Source organism: Convolutriloba macropyga, chromosome 6, assembly GCF_964194025.1.
Source record: "Convolutriloba macropyga chromosome 6, txConMacr16.3, whole genome shotgun sequence".
Lineage (NCBI taxonomy): Eukaryota > Metazoa > Xenacoelomorpha > Acoela > Convolutidae > Convolutriloba > Convolutriloba macropyga.
This window is the reverse complement of record NC_134473.1, coordinates 22,984,988-23,006,586: the sequence shown is the minus strand read 5'-3', so window position 1 is coordinate 23,006,586 and position 21,599 is coordinate 22,984,988. Positions and strand designations below refer to the sequence as shown.

General features: G+C 35.6%; 2 protein-coding genes across 3 annotated transcripts in view; one reads left to right on the top strand and one right to left on the bottom strand.

Moving 5' to 3' along the window:
* Window positions 1–431, bottom strand: part of LOC142341576 (uncharacterized) — a 62,994-nt gene extending 62,563 nt beyond the window's left edge. Inside the window, exon 1 of the mRNA XM_075392626.1 lies at window positions 300–431. Within this exon, the coding sequence (XP_075248741.1) occupies window positions 300–356 (57 nt within the window). The 5' untranslated portion in view covers window positions 357–431. The remainder of the gene's footprint in view (window positions 1–299) is intronic.
* LOC142341581 (uncharacterized) overlaps window positions 1–21,599 on the top strand; it is a 316,826-nt gene that overhangs the window by 225,335 nt on the left and 69,892 nt on the right. The gene's annotated exons all lie outside the window — the stretch shown is intronic.

Below are 21,599 nucleotides of genomic sequence, written 5' to 3'. Positions count from 1 at the left end.
AGCTCGATATAATACAGATCTTCCTTTTCCAAAACTGTAAAAAAGTAAGAAGTCTGTAACAATCCAGAAGGGTGGTCAATATTGACTATGAAAACACGAGTGATTCGTAACTTGTAAGACATGGACACCAAAAGGCCAGACCATTCGAATCATTCTTACATGCGTCAAAATCAAGGTAATATGGTCTCCCAACGTTATTTTTGTCTTTTCGTTGATCTCTACAAACTGCTGGAATTTTCAGGGATTCAATTAAAATTTAGAGTGTTAATGGTTATGCTTTTGCATAACGTACTCCCTACCTTTTCTTTTTCATTTGGAGGCGCGCTCATTGTTCGTTCTTGAGGAATCGGAGACATTTGTTAATTTTTTCGAGAATAAGAAAACAACAAAATACTTTATATAAAAAGAACCTTCTTAATGTACTGTTAATTAAACACTATTGTAACTGTGTAAATGATAAAAAATGAATGATAAATTTGTGTTAGATGATAAAAGTAAATCACAATCTTGCCAGCTCTAATGTGCATAATTTACAATAATTGAGTCAATCATAGCTTCTATTCAATTATTAACACGACTAATGCTTGTCAAACAGCGCGAGTTGTGCTTTGCTTAGCAATTTATTGGAGCTTCACAAGACTTCAAAAGGCTTAAAAGTTCTTTAACAACTGTTTTCAAGATGTATTTTTTAAAACTCTTTGCTCGAGTGAGTACAAAACTTTACAATCTATATGCTATGAACAATGGGCGTTTTCATTGTTCATAGCATGTTTTCTGGCGTTTTCAATTTAAGAATTTCATTAGCCATATTAAGAATGCCCCATACAAAAATTCTAAAAGCAGATTTTGGTATGCCAAGAACTTTGGAAGGTGAGATAACATTTTCCAGCTATTTGCTTATTACCACCTTTACAAAACTAAAAACCTGTTTGAGAATTTAAAAGCAGACTCTTCCATTAAAAGTAGACCAACACCTAGAGCCCAGGCCGAGTTATTAACGCTGAAAAACTCAAAATTTTGTAATATATTGAATGTGAATGCGTAAACATTATGTAAATCATAGTTAAAGTTTATATAAGTTCAACGCATTCACCGCTACTCTTACATAACTTTGCGTTTTTTAGCGTAAATTTTAAATAATTTTGCGTTGAATTTAGCGTAGATCTTACGAAATTTTTCCATCATTTGTGTTGATTTTAGCGTAGATCTTCAACAGTTTTTTTCCCAAGCGTAGATCCTAAATAATTTTGCGTTGATTTAATGTGCTTATGTGCTTGTGTGTGTGAGAGAGATGGGTTTTGGGTTAGGTTACTAGGTTACTAATTTTAGTGTTTGAGAAGAGATTTTTTGTAAATTTAAGTTAAGTGTCTTGAAAACTTGTTTTAAACTCAGGTTTTTTTTAAGGAAACTGAAAAATTGTCTACAGAAAAAACCTCAAATTTTGGCTAAATGGAACTAAAAAGTACCAAAAAATTGTAGAAAATACCATTAGAAACGCAAAATAATTAAAACTAGCTATTAGGAACCGCAAATTTATGAAAGATCTTCGCTTAAGAACAACAAATTTATGAGTAACGTGATGATACAGTCCAAATTATAGGGAGTGCAGTTTGTAAGAAAAACAAGATACTCTGCAACAGTTGTAGAAGAGGCGACAAACATGGAGGAGATGAGTGGTTCCCGACTCATACGCAGGGGCATTTATGTATCATCTGCAATAAAATCAACGCAAAATGATGCAAAATCTAGGCCCAGAAAAGCAAAGTTATGTAAGATGAGCTTAAATAGGTCGAGTATAGTCTTTTCATAGTGCATTTTGGTCGAGCATTTTCTTTTCATGAGTCTGTACCTAGACCTGGTTGTTTAAATTAAAAAAATCAGATATGAGCCCATTAGTGATACCTGGTTTTCCAGTTTCACTGCAGATTAATGCTAATGGAGTGGATCTCGGAATCACTGTCTAGTCAATGCATGAACTCTCAATGCTGATTAATTAATGAAATAGTTTGAAATTAAACAGAAGATTTTTAGCTTATAAGAAATCAACACTAGACCTCTGCTTTACAAAAGATCCCGAATTTCAAACGCAAATTGAATTGTTCATAATTGAACCTAAAAATTATAAGACTTTTTAACGCTGAAGGTAACATAATTACGTTACCCGAGGTGGTGGGTGAAGAATGAGTCGTCTACTTAAAGTAATCAAATGAGATGGGAGCCAGTTATTGATACCTGGTTTTCTAGTTTGATTGCAGTAATGCAAATGGAGCGGATTTTGGAATACTGTATCACCAATGAAACTCTCAATGTTGATTTGATTTTTGAAATAGGATGAAATGATTCATGAGATAATTAATTTATTAGTAACCAACATTAGGCCCTCTTTTTAAAAAACATCCTGAACTTCCATCGCACCAAATTATTTTGCAACGCAAACTTTTGGAAATTCCAAAATTTCTGTAGTTGTTTTGTACTAATGCGCCAACGAGCTATTTATGTGAGAAACTGAGATTTGTCAAACACTGTCAATGACAGCAGGGACTTTATATCAAATTTAACTCGCGATATCTTTTAATTGCGCTAATTGAGGCATTACGGCTTCCACTGAGTTTCTAAAGTTTAGGAGTCAAGCAAAGGCAAGATCAGTAATTAGAAGGCGCGTATGTGAATTACTGTTTTTGGCGTCGGGTGATATGATGAATGATTCCACTGAAAATACTCCCACAGGAGACCAAATATTTGTCCAAATTTGAAATGTTTTCGATCGCGAAAAGAATCAACCACAAACAAGACAACAAATGGAAGTAAAAAATGCGCGACTTCCAGAACTGCTTCTCCCGAATCAACACGGGTTTAGCAAACTGAATACCTGTTTAAGACGGTTTTTTTTCTCCCAAGGAATTTTTGTTTTTGGCTATGAAAAAGTATCCTCATCTTGGTTCTGTCCTTTCTGTTTCATGCAGCAATCAGCGTTCATAGGCCGCGGACAGATAGATACCCTTAAAATCACGACAAAAGACGCGATCATGTATACACAGCATGTTCTGCGGTTGTTTAATTGTCAGGTTTTCAAAAGCGCAATCTCATCACTGAATACAATTAACAATCCTCTGAAAAATAATAGATGTCAAGCCTTCCTACCACTCTTGATTCTTCATTGAATTCTCTGCAAAAATGACAACACTGCTATTGAGCACAGAAATCATGCCATTAAAATTGTGAAGGAATTGCATGCTTGTATAGAAGTGTTTCCAGCAACCGATAACTGTTGTGCCATCGGCCTGGGACGTTGAAATATTGAGTGGTTGTGATCATTCATTAAAAAAATTTTTATATTACTAGCCACACCTCCAGACAGCTTTAGCTTTCATTTGGAGAATTTGCTATTAATTTTGAAAGCCTGGCGCAGTGACTCTCAATGTCCACAATTCTTGGTTCAAGTGTGATGTTGTCAGACCGCCAACATAAGAACCCTTCTAAATTTCTGAGATAGGACAAGCTCGCCCGAATGGAGGGGAACTGTATGCAATTTCACGTTACCCGAGGCAATAGGAGAAGATTATTTTAACTGTTTAGATTAATCAAATCAGATAATTTTAAAAAATAATGCAGGTCTTTGAGGGATTTGTTGTTCTTCTGAATAGCAAAATATGAAGAAGTATACACGCTGACTACGTTATGTGCAATTGTGCAGGAAAATTTCAAGGGCAGTAAAGCAGACTTATGATAAGACCAATGATGGACCCATGAAAAGACTTTAACTCGACTTTGTTTGCAAACATTGTGTCGAGCTTGAGTCCAGCCCAAATTTTGGGTCGAGCCAAAGTCTTTTGCGAAAAATTAGGTCCAGCTAAAGTCTTTTGCGAAAAATTTGGGCCCAGCTAAAGTCCAGAATGTCTTAAAGTCCAGCTAATATCTTTTTATAGCTCAAATGGGTCGAGTGTGGTCTTTTCATAGTGCATTATGGTCGAGCATTGTCTTTTCATAAGTCTGTACCTAGACCTGGGTGTTTAAATTAATAAAATCAGATATGAGCCCATTAGTGATACCTGGCTTTCCAGTTTCACTGCAGATTAATGCAAATAAAGCGGATCTCGGAATTACTGTCTAATCAATGCATGAACTCTCAATGCTGATTAATTAATGAAATAGGTTGAAACTAAACAGAGAATTTTTTAGCTTATAAGAAACCAACACTACCCAGATTGAGGTCCAGACCAAAATGGCATCTGGTCAGACCGTCCCATACAAAAGCGAGCTCTGATCAAACCGACCCAGTCTGAATTGTCTTCTGATTAGACTATCGTGCGTTCGAAGCTCCGCATGCGCTCAAAAACCTCCTCTGATCAGACTATTGTGCGCTCGAAAGTCATCCCCTGATCAGACTAGTGTGCGCTCAAAATAGCCTCTGATCAGACAGGAGAGGGTTTAAAATCACCTCTGAATAGACAAAGTGCGCTCGAAGTTGCCTCTGTTTAGGATAAAGTGCGTTCAAAATAGTTTGATCAGAGAATGATTTCAGACATGAACAAATCTCCTAATATCGCTATAATATATTCATTTCATGAACATCGATGTTATCAATCTTATATTCCAATAATGAAAAGCCAATTCTAAATTTATTGCTAATGAGAGTAAAACCAAAAAGTGCCAAAAAATTATTAAGGATGCCATTAGTTTATGTTTTTAACTGAACAAATGAACTTAGACAGCTTTGAATAAAAATCTTTTGATCTATTTTGATTCAAAATCTTTTCCTGAGGGGACCGGCGGTTGCTTTCAGCTGACTCTTACCAAAAAAACAAATAGCAGTAATAAAACAAAAAAACTTGAAAAAAAAATTCGCTCGTCTTGGCCGCTGGTCAGACTAGTGTGCGCTCGTTCGGCCTCTGATCAGACTGGTGTGCGCATGAAACTGCCTCTGATCAAACCGTCCCAGAGCGAAGTGACCTCCGATAAGGCAATTTCCAGACCATTGTCCAGACAAAAGTGCGCTCGAAGCCTTTTCCAGGCCATGTAATTGGAGCGCACCGAGAACATGTGTGCGCTCGAAGATGATGTGATCAGAGCTCAATTCGGTCTGGCCACCTCAACCTGGGTAGGCCTCTCCTTTACAAAAGATCCCGAATTTCAAACGCAAATTGAATTGTTCAACATTGAACCTAATAGTTATAAGACTTTTTAACGCTGAAGGTAAACTAATTACGTTACCCGAGGTGGTGGGAGAAGAATACGTCGTCCATTTAAAGTAATCAAATGAGATGGGAGGCAGTTAATGATACCTGGCTTTCTAGTTTGATTGCAGTAAAGCAAATGGAGCGGATTTGGAATACTGTATCACCAATGAAACACTCAATGTGGATTTGATTGTTGAAAAAGGATGAAATGAACCATGAGATACTTAATTTATTAGTAACCAACACTAGGCCCCCTTTTTAAAAAACATCCAGAATTTCCATCGCACCAAATTATTTTGCACCGAAAACTTTTGGAAATTCCAAAATGTCGGTAGTTGTTTTGTACTAATGCGCCATCGAGCTATTTATATGAGAAACTGTGATTTGTCAAACACTGTCAATGACAGCAGGGACTTTATATCAAATTTAACTCTTGATATCTTTTAATTGCGCTAATTGAGGCATTGCGGCTTCCACTCAGTTTCTAAAGTTTAGGAGTCAAACAAAGGCAAGATCAGTAATTAGAAGGCGCGTATGTGAATTACTGTTTTTGGCGTCGGGTGATATGATGAATGATTCCACTGGAAATGCTCCCACAGAAGACCCAATGTTTGCCCAAATTTGAAACGTGTTCTATCGCAGAAAAATCAACCACAAACAAGACAACAAATGGGAGTTAAAAATGCGCGACTTCCAGAACTGTTTGTCCCGGATCAACACGGGTTTAGCAAACTGAATACCTGTTTAAGACGGTTTTTGTCCCCCAACGGGATTTTTGTTTCTGACTATGAAAAATGTATCCTCATGTGGGTTCTGTCCTTTCTGTTTCATGCAGCAATCAGCGTTCATAAGCAACGGACAGATAGATACCCTTAAAATCACGACAAAGGACGCGACCATGTTTACACTGCCTGTTCAGCGGTTGTTTAATTGTCAGTTTTTAAAAGCGCACTCTCATCACTGATAACATTTAACAATCTTCTGAAACATAATAGATGTCAAGCCTTCCTACCACTCTTGATTCTTCATTGAATTCTCTGCAAAAATGACAACAATGCTATTGAGCACAGAAATCATGCCATTGAAAATCTGAGGGCCGAACGAATTGCATGCTTGTATAGAAGTGTTTCCAGCAACCGTTAACTATTGTGCCATCGGCCTGGGACGTTGAAATATTGAGTGGTTGTGTCCAATCATTAAAAAAATTATATTACTAGCCACACCTTCAGTCAGCTTTACTTTTCATTTGGCGGGATTTTCTATTAATTTTGAAAACCTGGCGCCGTGACTGTCAATTTCCGCAATTCTCGGGTCAACTGTGATGTTGTCAGACCGCCAGTCATTTAGAACCGTTCTAAATTTCTGAGATAAGACAAGCTCGCCCGAATGGAGGGGAACTGTATGCAATTTCACGTTACCCGAGGCGATCGGAGAAGATTACTTTGCCTGTTTAAATTAATCCAATCAGATATGAGCCCCTTAGTGATACCCGGCTTTCCAGTTTCATTGCATAGTCAAGAAACGAACTCTCAACGCTGATTAATTAATGAAGTAAGTTGAAATTAAACAGGAGATTTTTAATTTATCAGAAACCAACACTAGGCCTCTGCTTTACAAAAGATTCTGAATTTCAAACGCCAATTTAATTGTTCCCAGGTTGCGGTGCCATCCCGAAGTGACTTCTGATCAGACCGTGTCAAACGAAAGTAACCTCTGATCAGACCATCCCAGACCAAAGTATCCTCTTATCAGACTAAAAAGTGCTCGAAACACCGCGTGCGCTTGAAGTGTGCTCGAAACCGTCTCTAATCAGACCTTTCCAGACGGAAAGGACCTCTGATCAGACGAAAATCAGACCATTGTCCAGACTATTGTGCGACCATGTCCCAAACCAAACCCAGACCATCGTCCAGACTATTTTGCGCTCAAAATCACTTCTGATGGACTATTGTGCGCTCGAAATCACCTCTGATCAGACTCAATTGCGCTCGAAATAGTCTGATCAGTGAATGGTTTTCACTATGAACGAATCTTGTTATAATATATCTATTTCATAAAAATTGATGTTTGCATTGTTAAATTAATCTGAAGAAAATACCCTTCTAAAAATATTATTGCTAAAAAAATCCAACTGCTGAGAAAAATTTTTTTTAATATACCATTAGTGCATATTTCGAATTCGATAGATGAATTTAGACAGCTTTCCATAGAAAACGTCGTGTTGTACAGTTAACCAAAATTTCCGTTCAGGTGGACTGGCATTTTCTATCAGCTGGACCCCTTTGGCTCTGATCAAAGCCATCAGACTCTATATGTTTTTGTGATCAGAATGCTGCTTTTTATTACCTCTTGGCAGAGACAACATCTCTCGGTAAAAAATCAAAAATTCAAATAAGAAATAGTTTCCGCTCGAAATGGTATCTGATCAGACTAATGTGCGCTTGAATCCGCCTCTGATCAGACCGTTCCCATCCTGAATTGACCTATGATCATACCATCCCCAGACCGAAGTGACCTCTGATCATACCATCCCAGACCGAAGTGACCTCTGATCATACCATCCCCAGACCGAAGTGACCTCTGATCATACCATCCCCAGACCGAAGTGACCTCTGATCATACTATTGTGCGCTCGAACCAAATCCTGGACCCTGAAATTTTGGTCTGGGAACACACCGTGTGCGTTGGACTTGGTCTGATCAGAGGTCACTTCCGGATGGCACCTCAACCTGGGTTCAGTATTGAACCTAATAATTATAAGACTTATTAACGCTGAAGGTAACTTAATTAAACATGAATATCTAAATTAGCTGTTGATATTTTATCTATTCATGCCGAGGTTTCAGACCTAAATGGTTTTTTGAGTCAGTGTGCAAATTCCTGTGTGAAAGATGACGTGCGGCTCTTTTCTTCGAGTTTGCGGTGCAAAATTATCTGCACATAATTTCAATACATTCTGGAGCTTCAAACTACTCATTGGTGTCCTTGACAGTGCGTCTTTGCTTCAACTACCATCTTAACTAATCTTGATTAAGCTTTACGCAATATTGGTGCTCACGAAAGTGTCAGTGCTCGTATAGAGGGCGGCCCAGGGTGAGGTGATGGCAATATGAACAAGTTAATGCAGACATGACTCGCCATGATTAAACAAATCATACATCCATCCACCTTACAGCCCATATGCTTATAAGATTTCTGAGCTATCGTTAGCTCACAGAATTGAAATTTATAAAAAATATATATGAAATTTTTAGTACAGCGGCAGAATAATTAATCAGAATATGACCCGAATAATTGCATTTTTGTTGACTTATGATTTGACAAAATGCGTTAAAGCCTCGAATTGGCGGGATTATATTTCAATTATGTGGTCTCGCGTTTCGACATAGAGCGCTCATGAATCAAAAAGGCGTGAAAAAAAGGATGGACTCAGCTTTGTAAATAACGTCTGAGAGGATACCCGATCCCAGCCTTTAAAATTCGCTTCACATATCCACCACCTCATCCTGGGTGACTATAAGTTTCTGCTAGCGTTGCAGACGCGGTAATATTTAGTCACAATGAATTGTGATGTCCTTCACCCAAGCAGCTCTGATTAGAACTAAGTGCAACCCAATTAGTGCAACCTTTGCACGACCGTAGCCATCTCTGATGAGATAGCTGAACAACTTCATGCTTCTTCCGATCAATCAACCACTTTACACACTGATAAAACCATTCCCCAAAAACATGCGGGGAATGTTAGCTAAAACTGTATAAAAGTTCGGACTATAGTTTGAATAAAGAGGTTTATCTCGTTAAATTTAAAATAGATTTGAAATTTGTAGACAAAAATTTTCCCGATAAAGAGTATATCCATCAAAAATGTTGTTTTGTTTCGGATGGTTTCAATTTTGTTATGGAGTCAGCAAAAATAAGGGCATGAGAAAGATAAATTTCAAGTAAGAACTGTCTCTTTGGAACTCAAGCCACATATAAAATGGATCATCAGTACACTAACAACACAGCACACTGTTCAAATGGTACTAAAATGGCTTTGACTTCACTTATGAAGACTACTATAAAATGAACAAAAAAGTTTAAAATTTTGACGTGAAAAATTTTACTTTAGTTCGGAAAAAGTCTTTGTCAAATTTGAAATTTTTCTTGACTCAGTACGGCTCTTGCTGGAGCTTGTGCTTCCAAATTCTTCTTTCCGGGAAAAGCAAAAGCGATTAGATATCTTTGTAACTCAGTGAAGCACAATAATTTCTAAAATTTTGCCAAGACTCCACCAACATAAAGAAAATTACTGAAAAGTGCAACGTTTCGAAAATGTGCAACTACGGTGAAACCGCGTGAAACAGATTATAAATCTCCATAATCTGTTGCTCAGACAAAAAGTTGAAATGATTCAAAACTGTGGACATACGTGCCAAATAGCGCAAGGTTGTTCAAAAAGGTTCAATTTAAGACAAGCATGATACAAAAGAACTGACAGTTGAAGAATGCGTGACCATAATTCGGCAATCCAGACAGTGAAAAACGACTGTGATCCATCAAAACAGTGGCACATGCTAGAATTGTTTTTGACATTATAAACTATTTTTTTTAATCTCGCACCTTCTAAAAGACCTACTAAAAATATTAACTGAGAAAAATGCGGTACAAGTTTCCGAAGACAACTGATCAAAGCTTTCAAAACTCAATCAATAACAACCAGACTGCATATACCCCTTTTCAAAATCTTTTTTGCCAAATAAAATAAAAAAATCGAGTCTTTTGTCACATGGCATATCAGGAGTTGATAGCGCTAACTTACAGCTCAATTTTAAAAGTTATCTGAGCTAGCATACTTAGTTAGCGCTCAGATTTGAAATTTAAAACATATATAAATTTTCTAGTGGCAGGATTAATAAGTGAACGAATGTATAGTTGCGCTTTTGTTGAATTATGATTTACAAAACGCGTTAATGCCTCGAACTGAAAGGATTATGTTTCGATTATGTGTTCTCATGTTTTCACATAGAGCGAATATTAATCTTTAATAATCTTTGAAGACAATGAATTGTGGTTTCAAATAATCTTTAATGAAAATGATTTGTGGTTTCTCAATGGAATAGGCAGACACAAGTGACCTCTGATCGGAACTCAAGGCGACCCAAGAATTAGAGCGACCTTTGCACGATCGTAGCTCTGTCTGATTAGAAAGCTGGTAAACTTCATGCTAATTCCGGTCAAACATCCCCACTACACTCTGATAAGACCATTCCCCAAAAACATTATTCAAGTTAGCTAAAATTTAATGAATTATGCAGTTCCAACTATAGTTTGAAAAAAAATATCTTGATAAGTTTAAATTGGATTTAAATTTTGTAGACAACACCTTTCCCGATAAAGAGTATATCCATTTAAAATATTGTTTTGTTTTGAACGCCTTCAATTTTGTTATGGAGTCTGCAAAGACAGGGGCATATGAAAAATAGAGTTCAAGTAAAAACTTTCTTATTTTAACTCAGGCAACATATATAAACGGATCATCAGTACACTAACAACACAACACACTGTTCCAATGCTACTAAAGTGGCTTTGAAGTCAATTATGAGGAGTACTCAAAAATATGCGAGAAAGTATAAGATCTTGACTGCAAAAATTGTTTACTTTAATTTGAAAAAGTTCCTAATCAACTCTGACATTTCTCGTGACTCATGATAGCTTTTGCTGGAATTTGTGCTCCAAAATTCTTCTTTCCGGGAAAATCAATTGGGGATTAAGTCTTTATAATTCCTTGAAACCTGAATAATTCTGACAATTTTGCTGGCGCTTCATCAACATATCAAAATTGACAGATGATTTGTTTATAAAAGCAAAGTTTAAATCAGTTTATTTGTGTAATTTTATGTCCAATCGTGTAATAATAGTGTAATAATAGCATTCGAATTCGGTTTTAAACGAACTCGGTTTTTTTGTGGAAAATAAGTTTTCTATGATATTTTAAAGAATCAGAATCTGAACTGACTAATCATCTAAACCCTAATTTTTTCTGATCACTAGTTCTGAGTTGATGAAAAGTTGCTTACCATTTGATTCATCATTTTTGACAAAAATTAAGATTTTCAAATTACATTGAATTGAGTGCTGTGTTGAAGTTCTTGGCTTTTTTGAATTTTTTTGTTAAATTGCAGTTTTCTTCATTTGTTGTTCTTACAAGTTATCTTCGAATTGGGTCTCCGTGGAGTCACTCCGTTTGACATGTTTGAATAAATTGTCTAAAATCATTAGAAGGTTACATTAGATGCCACAATTTTCAGTCATACATTAATTTTTTTGGTTCCGCTAAAAATGAAAAAATCAAATAAACGAAAAAGAAAGTAAAAATGTTGTTTGAAGAGAAAAAACTTCCAAATAACTTTTGAAAGAAATTTATTTAGAAATTGTAATTGTGAGAATACAAAACAAGTGAATCAACAATTCAACTTTTTTAACAACATTTTTATTTGTAGCAAAAACATTTTGTAAATCTCAACAGAGCAGTAAATTTTTATGATTAGATGACAGAGCTTAAGTTGCTCTGTAATGAAACCAGTATCTATTGCTTTTTTGAATTTCAAAACATCTTGTCAAAAACACGATATTGTGTCTCAGAAAAATTTCTGCAGAATGAATCAAACACTCAAAGAAGGTGTAGGTAAATTTACCTGCAGATACCTGCAAAATTATCTGCAATAATTGATGCGTGTATTTTACTTAGATTACACTTCCTACAAGTTACCTGCAAATCTAAAACGACAATAAAATATTAGGTATGTAACATTTCATGTGGAAAAAGATTCGGAAACGTTAATTCAAATAAGCTGACGTTTTTTCATAGGATGAATAGAACTATGATGTCCGAGCAGAAAACTGTAAAACTTTAGCTCAAATTAATACCCTACCAGTTAGAACCCTTCCAGTTGAGAATCAGTTTTAGCATGCTTCTCTTAACTTTCATTTTGTGTCGGCATGGCCAAAATTGTTTTATCACAAAACAAAGGGTGAGAAAATAATTGTGAATTGTGACTACAGTTCAGACTTTTCCTCGTTATTTTTAATTGCAGTCTGAACAAAATATCACTTTGTGATCGTCAAAAAACTTTAATCTAACTCAATGCGTACTGCATCTTAATTGAGTTGAGAAATAGAACGTTTCTAAAAACCAGCGGTAAGTTGTTAGACTAATTTGAAGACCATCAGATGTTGTGCAACAACTCCACGGCAACATTTTGTATATTCTATAATAAAACGAGTATGTCAAAGTAGTAAGAAAGGCGATCCGGCGTAACAAAAACAAAGGGCACAAAGTTTGGGCACAGTTTTGGACTGTCCTACCACGTACGAGTGCAATAGAGTCTGTCTGCTCTGCTGGCATAATTTTATCAAAGGAAAACTTGGTTTTTGAGTTCATTTTGACTTTTCACTTTTTAAGTCGGGGCCTAAAGTTTGGATAACAATTTCTGACTGCATCATTTGATAGTAATAGGATTTTATTGCAAACAATAATGAACCAAAGTTCACAAACAATGTGTTCTTTTCTGCGGAAAAATAATGCAGTAAAAATTACGCAAAAAAAACTTTTTTGAAACTGTTTAGAAAAAAAAACGAAATTTTACAGTATATGACTTGGATATTTTCATTTTATACTAAAATACTCTTATCGTATGGAATTAATCCGTACGTCAGTACGTCAACATTTTTTAATGAACTTTTTCAAAGCTTAAAGAGCGCAGGTGAACACGATCAAGTGAAAGGTCTGAAGAAAGCAGGCAAACACGAGAATTTGGCAATTTTATGTTTGATTATATTCAAAGCCAGGAAAAAACTAAGCCAATTTTGTATGAAAACACTTCGATTTCTCAAATTCAGTCTTTCTGTTAAACTATAATAGTTGTGCTATAATGGTAATTGCGTAAGAGTGTCATTTTTTTAAAAATCAGTCCACCCTAAATTAGACTGTTTGTAAAGAGTGTAAAACATAGGAGAAAAGAGTATAGATACAGTATATTTTTTGCTTAACACTCTTACACTATTTTCCCCCAATAAATAGCAGTGGAAGACGCATTACACCCTAATCCCCACTTATTAGGCTTAGTTTACGGATGAAACCTAGGCACCAGTTGCAATTTACAGTCTATAGGATTAACAAAACAAAGTTTGACATTCAGCATCAATCATCAGTAGAGGCCACGAGTGAGACTTTTAGCAGATGTGTTACTGATACTTCACCTACATGCAGGTTCAAGAACAAAAAAGAAGGAGTCAAACATAGTACGAGCAAGCAGAAACCAGATAAGAACATTCTCATTCTTGTCAACCCTTAAATCAGCTTTTATTAAAAAAAGTGAACTTATTAGTGATGGGAACAGTTACAAGTAATTGATGCAATCCTATTTATGTCGGTCGAACAAGCCAACGATCATTAGTATTTCATCACATCTAAAGAAGGATTCTTACTTAAAGCAGCTTTTCATTTGGTTTGTGTCTCATCAAATATTTTTGAGTAGTGTATTCTGAGCGCATGTCGCGGACTAGAAATAGTAGACCAACAATTGAACTTTTGTATCAACGAAACTAAACTGTTATTAAACTCACGCAACAAGAATCGTAGGTGTGATTGGACAAACAGTCGTTAGTCCGATCATAAAAACCTGTCAACTTTCAATTTTGACTTTCAATTTGTTCTTAGGACCGCAGAAGTAAGCCAACAACATGCCAAAAATAAGTATTTGAACGTTTATGCTTAGTGAGAGCACAATTTTATTATATTTAGTAAAAAATAGGACATGTTCAATGTACACTTGCTTGAGTTCACAACATCCAAAAGGTGCTTAAAATCTCTTTTTGGAAGAAAAATCTAGAACAAAGATAGTGGGCGACGGCTCACATTGTGTCTTCTGATGCATCCGCAGATACATGCAAGCCAATTTGAGAGACTCTCCCTCCGAAGTCTCCGAATGTGAAACCCTTGTTGTGTTTGGCCGAAGAAATCGAAGTGCGCTTCGGTTGTCTTCAATTGCCTGAACATGTAGAAACATAGTCTCGATGTCCTATTATCGCAATCGTCTTTCTCAAAACCTGAAGATCAATCCGACCAAACTATGTAGAAGATCAGAGACTGCCAGTAGCTTGTCGTTTAAGCACATATCTTTGGACTTGGAAGCAGAGTTGCCGACGTGTTTGATTTTACCTGGCTTGTTGGGATTCAACACAGGGTTTTGTGGCATGTACGACTCTTTACCAAGCGTTCCTTACACTTCCGACTCGTTCAGATACACAAGTCACCAAACCCTATCCGACATCGGTATCGACCGCGCTGATACAATGCTTTCAATTCTCGCTGGAATCTTTTCTTCAACGAATACAACTGACCAAGCCCAACACTGTAGGCCACTGGTATCTTGTGATCTTATTAGTTCAAGAGCCCTCCAACGTCATAACTTTCTCCAGTAAACACAGTTGAGTTCTGAATCATCTGTTCCTGATCTTTCCTGGTCTGATTTTTGACATCAAATTTTGATGCATAGGGTTCAATGTCCTACCATTTCTGGATGATTTGTGTATTTTCACATCTTAAGCAAATGCAACAAGGCAAAAATTCCGGTTAGATCTGCTCCACATTGAACAACTGACAATCATCCTAATTCTGTTAGAACGGCAATAGGCTCACTCTTTTGTACTGTCTTGTAGTCTACTGGTCTTTGAAGATCATCAACATTTTGTCCCCAAAATTACTCTTATTTCCATCAAATTGAATGAAGTATTCGGCAGAATTGACAATTGGTAGAACTTCTTTTTGTGTTCTTTGTAATTGCAAGACAAATATGTCACCACGATGGATGGTTGAGAGTATGCTTCAACCTGAAACTCTACCGATTGAAATCCTTCAATCAAACTTGAAAACTTTTTTTGGTCCTCATGTCTTTCGTTTAATGGATTTTGGCTATATTGAGGTTAACATCATTGTTTTTCGCTTTTAGCTTCTAGTGTAGGTTTTTATCTATGAATGAAACCGGGGGGGGGGGACTCTTTGTCGAGAAAAGCTCAGGTTGAAACGCATTTGCGATACTTTGTAACGACACAGGTTAAATCTGCAGAAAACATTTAACTTCGTCATTTCTTGGCAAATCAATTGAACTGAGGCTGACTTTTCTCGGAGCATCAACTTATTTAGCAGGCCTGCCTTGTTCTGATAGAATTTGATTCGTTGATGCGACACGCACTTGCATTGCACTCCTTTATAGAGCCTCCCTTCTTGAGATATCCAAAACACAGTTTCTGCTTCTTTGCTGCGGCAAATCGGTCAAATTCACTCATTTTTTTGAGGAGTTGCCAGCTCAAGAACTCAGAATTTTTGCCTGCTATTGAACAGTGACCACTCCCTTTTCTCGTTTTTGTTCATACTTACTGTGAAATTCAATCTTTTTGTGAAACGCTTCGATCTCTTTTCGAATTACATCGATTGTCTCTTAGGTCGTCGCGATAAGTCGAAAAACTTTAATGCTTCAAGAACAAAAAATTTCTCGCTTGACATTTCTCAACCGTCAAAAAACCTGGCTCATTTTTTTGCTTTTTTTGTCCGCATAAAACAACCATTTCTCTCGGAAGTTCAGTGGCAACTTCTCGATTGCCATATGAAGAGTTGAGCCTGTCTTCAAACTCAGTTAAGTAGCTGCTTGTACTCTTTGATCACATTCACAAAACTAGGTATGATTGGCGAAGAATTGCCTCATTCAGGTAAATGAATCGTGTTTTTTTCAGAAATGACGCTCTTTGTAATCCTTTGTGTTGAGCATCATGGGTAAAAAGGTGTTTTTCCAAACGAATGCTTTAGGGCTTCCCACACAGCATCACAGAAACGACCAGAGTAGTCTCTTCCAGAGACTGCTGCCTTAATTTTTCCAGTCAGGAGAGTCTTCGGCGAACTCAACGTCTTAAAGTGAGGAATATGACGTCTGTCTACTGTCTAAATGTTATGAAAATAATGGACTCCTCGTGTCATCAAGAGGACTGCCGACAAAAGAGCTCAACTTCAGTTTTGGTAACTATGTGCTGCTTTCTTGCGTCAGCGATCTTAGTTTATCTCGATATTCGCGGCCCAGGGATCTTTTGCATCGTTCACGTCGATCGTATTGATCACAGATTGGAAATATTTTTTGACGACATTGAGGTGGTTGATCAGAAGGATCATCATTCTCGTTTATGCTTTCATCATGTCTTGATGAATACGATGTTCTTGAGTGATATATTTCAAACGTCTTTGGTTTGTCATCCAAGTCGAAACCCATGAAAAACCCCTCGTCCTTGACCTGACAGAAGCACTGTGTTGAGATGACACTCTCAACATCTTGCCTCCTCATAAAAATTCGGTCTCTCTTTCCTCAGTGAAAGTGTGATGGCTTTTTGAAGCTGTTCCAGTTTCTGCTGGAGCTTTTTTTTGTATGCTTGAAATCTTTTTCTTTGATTAAAAGATTGGCCATTAAGTTAACAAGGTGTTTTAGCAATCTTGCTTGTCTTGCTGCTTTGTCTTCTCGGCTTCAGCTTGGTCAATTTCGAGCTGATTTTTGTCTCCGTATATGATTGTTTTGAGGTTAAATTTAGACTCCAAAAGTAGAACATTCAATTAATTGATGAGTCCTAGCTGCAAACATTTTTGTTAGATGTCTTTAGTTGTTTTCGACAAAAGCCACCTTCATCTCAACTGGCGCTTTGGCAGCTACTTCTGAATGAACAGTCCGGTTTTGAACTAATTCACTAAACGCAACCGTTCTTCTCTCCTTCAGTTTTGAAGAACATTGAAAAAGCCGTTTAGAATCTAATTGTGCCTCTGTCGCACTGGCTTGTTGATCAGAGAGCAGATTTTTTTTCCACTGTCCGCATCCGCAAACCTACCCTAATGGCTGCTCACTGGATGTTGCGTAGATGAAAATTGTACTTCCTCGTTCATTGCTAGTGGTTCCTAACAGCTCTTGACAATTTTTCGTCTTTTGAGAAACTTTAGACTGTATTTTTTGAAAAATTACTCCAGGGAGCTACCAAAATCGCCACAAATGGTTTTGTTCCAAGATTGTAGCTGCTGATTGCAAAATTCAAATTGCTTGAAAAACACTAACTCTGTTGAAATTGGTTAAATATGATGATTCAAATCAAAAATATAATATGTTTGCTTTCACTAAAGCTTTGACACATTGTTTCATCAAAATCAAATTCTTCTCGAAGATTTGAAGATAAACTGATAGGAGAATAAAACAATTCTTTGTGCTCCAATTTGAGTACCTGAACATAGATATTCCAAATTGCCAACTTGACAACTAAATCAGTAACACAGAGCAGTACAGTTTGTTCACATAACAATATGTGACTTAATTTAGTATGTCCAGTTCAAAACATATTAACTCAATAACGTGAACAAAAAGTATATAAGAAGGCTCATTTCATAGTCATTACTTAAAACAAACGTGGAAAATTACATCCTTAAAAAGTTCTTTATGAGACAACAAACTTTACAAATTACTTATGGTCCACGTGACATTTACGACAGCTTTTTTGACTAAAAGTAAATCTCAATGACATGAAGCTGCACAGATTGATTCAAAAAAAATTGAACTGACAATTGAAAGCTAGAATCACTCAAATAACAACAAAGTGTTCAAATGAGAACAAAACATTTCAATAAAAATGGAATAAAATTTTGCAAGTTTCCAACTTTTGCTTGTTACAGAGGTCCAAAATTTGAAAAACAATAGAAATGAAAAACAAAATTAGTACTAAAAAGCGTATCACGACGTAACTGGCGGACTGGTTTAAAGAAACTTTAAACTTTTTGTATGACCAGCTCTTTCTTTCGAAAAATGACCTTGAGAAGGCATAATTTTACGTATATCGCAATTTCCAGCAATTTAATAGAGTTTACTGCACATGGAGGTTTGATTCATATGAATTTTCTGCTTGATTTCACAAGAAGCAAAAAAAAAACAAAAGTGAGCTCAAAATAATGCCATATTTTACTTTAACAGTGGAGCTACAAGACTTTAAAACCTACCAATTATATGCATTATTCTCGAGGTCACAAATGTTGACACTAATGGAGTAATTGATGGCAGCAACTGATAGAATATTAACAAAAATAATGAACTGTGGTCCCAAGAGCGACCATGGCTGACGTCATGAATTTCCGTTTTCATGAAGTTATCAAGAACTTACTAATGTTTCTAGAAATTCTAGTTTGACATTATTTAACTGATCCTTCTAACCACGAAAATGATCAAGCTGAAACTAAGACAAAGCTTTAACAAAGTAAGTGTTAGGCTCAGAAAAAGCCAAAATTTTAGTTTTAAGACCTTTCTTGCACCAGACAAATACCTCAAAAATTGACTTTTGCTCTTAAGTTTGAGTTTTAGTTCGAATAAGAACCATTTACTTCGAACCCCTTCTTTCTTTAATTAAAATTTTAATTGTTAAATAACGAAGTATGTGTGAATGTAAACTCTGTCATCAATTATTATGAGTTTGATGTCTTTTTTGGGTCTCTACTTTGATATTTAATCAAAAGTTAGTGATTTTGTCAGGTATTGACAGTTTTTGTTTTTTTCCTACAGTCCCTCCGAATAGATTGACTGTTGACAAAATCAACTGAATGGTTTCCATATACACTGATGGTGGCTTTGCTTTGTTAAAATGTAATTTGATGATTTTTGCTTTCTCGCAAATCATGACAAGAAGATGTTTCACATTTCCACAAACCATTTTTCGAAAGAAAGTGGAGACCAAAGGTTTTTTATTTAATTAGATTTTTCGTAAAATGTTTTTATAATTGTCTTTTTTCTTCTTCTCGTTTTTCGAAGACAAGTAATTTGGGTACTACTAAGATTTGCAATTTGATTTAACTCTGCGGAAATAATTTTTTTGGAGAATTTAGCATCAGTTTTCAGCGTTTCATTTCTTGTTTTTCATTTTTTTCTAGTGTTTTTGATTGAATAACGAGTTTATAACAATCATTTGATATGTGCAAAAACGACATACGACGCTCATGATTAACTTTGTTATTATGTAGTTTTATGGACTGACTTTAAGTTTCAACTTTTTTTGCATTGTCACGTTAGAACAATGGAAAATCACAGAGGTCAATTTCTTGACTTCTCCCGTTACTTATAAAAATAAATTTGGAATATAATGTAAAATCTAAAAACAAGAGAAGTCGCCATGCTTAAAACTATTATTTCCTTTTCGACCAATGTGTTATTGAGCTTAATTACTTTTGAGTTAAATGTGTAATTGAGCTTAATTTTTTTTACTTAATTTCATTTTGTGATTGCCTTGAAAGTCTTTTTTTCTCACGAACAGTTTTCCATAATAAACTGTTGTTTTATTCGGTTTATTATGTGAAATCAAGAATTTTCTAAAAATGTGATTCAAAATTGTCTTGAGTTAATATACAATTGTTTCTATAGCTGTCAATCTAATTGAATTCGAAGAATTTTAACTGAATTATGATTCAGACCGTTTTTTTCTATAAATCTGTATCCTGCCCTTTTTCCATCAGTCGATTTTTTTCATTTAGGTAAAAGGGCGTCTCAGAATTTAATTTCTGTTTTAATTTGACTTTTACTTGACATCTTTTACAGTTTGCTATGGTGAGATTTAATTGATGCTATTTGATTTTTGACAAGTTTTGAAAAATTTTTCTTGTTTTTCCTACAGTGTCATCTAAACTGACTGCTTCAATTGCTTTTTTAAGGAGGCACGGTGAAAGTTAATGAATCTGTCTAAGTAATCTCTAAGGGTTAATAATAATTTCATTCAGAATTTGGAAAGGTTTCTGAATGATTGAGCCCCTTAGTTTCGTTTTCTGTTGAGCTGAAAATTACTCTCGTTAACAACAAATCGTAGTAGCTTCCAAGTTAATCATTTTTTATACGTTGACAAAAATATATTGCAGAAACTGTTTTTTTTCCTTTGCCAGATTTTCAGATTTAGTTTCATTTATAATACCTATGGTTCGATAGCCAATTTTTTGGGTCCAATATTTGGGATTTTACCTTGCGGTTTTCTAGCTCAGATTTTTTGCCTTGACTCAGTTCTCTGAATATTGATACGACTTTGAATTCTCGTGGTAGAATTAAAAGAATGCACAGTTCTTTTCATTAAATTCAGCACTCTTTTAGTCGGATAAAGAGATAAATTTATCTCTAATTAGAACTAACTACGAAGCTGCGCAGGCTTGATGATTTTGTGTTTTTTGCATCAAAGATGTTAGTGTTTTCAATTTAGTTTAAAAAGAAGATTTTCTTTTATTTTTTCTTACTACTTAACAAAACTATTTTGGAGTAGATCTGTTGAATGCCGTGTGCTCTGTATTAGTGTTCTTTCTTGTGAAATAATAAAGCTGCAGAAATGAAGGAACTCTCAATTAAAAATTAATTTCATTTAAAAACAACCGTTTTCGAACATTGCCTTTATCGTCAGGTTTACTGAAAACTGATTATACAATCGAATAAAACGATTTTCAAAGTATATAAACTTGTCCTTGACTCTATCAACCGAAATTTAAGAAATAAATTAAAATAAAGAGAAATTTGGAAATAATTTACAGTAAACGTTCATATACAGCATTTTGTTTACATTTAAAACATCAAAAAACTTTAACCTTTTTGCCATTCCAGCTTTTGAAATTCCCGGTTATTTTGTTCTGAAATACTGAACAGAAATTTTTACTTTCATTCCTATTTTTTGGTTTCCTTTTCTTGTTGGGTTTGAGCAAATTTTGATTTAACATTTATCTGAATAATTTCTGAAGTTCACATGTCAATTTTTTTGCATTTGAACTAATACTTCATGTTTTTCTATATAGTAACAATGCACAGCTACAAAAATTAAAGAATATGCCGGTATCAGCAGATTTCTGATACCTACGACAGCTAATTTTTCATGCATCGTTTACTTGTATTATCAGATCTTGGAACTCCAGGTTTCCATCTGCGTTGGGTGTCTCAAAAATGAACTGTAAGTTTGCGTGAACAGAATTTGCATACTCAAGGTACTCTCAAGGGCTTCCCTTAACAGTGCACACTGTGTAATCCACATAACACTTGAACACTTTTAATTCTTGTGTGTCTTTTCTTGAACATTTTTTTGCACAATAGGAACAAAACCATACAATTTCCTGCATGAGTTTTTACTCCATGACATTTAAATCTTTGTATTTTGTATAAAACCAGTTTTTACTTGATGCGCATTTGACTCTTTTCCTTCGAAAAATAACGTGTCGGCTTAAATCACTGAGGGTTCCCTTCAGGTCAGGAGTTTTGTTCTCCCTTCACTCATTTGAATTCTGCACGGATTTCTCACCTGATTTCAAACATGAAGTTGCCAAAGTTATCGCCAGTGAAACACTCAAAGCTGAACCGTCCG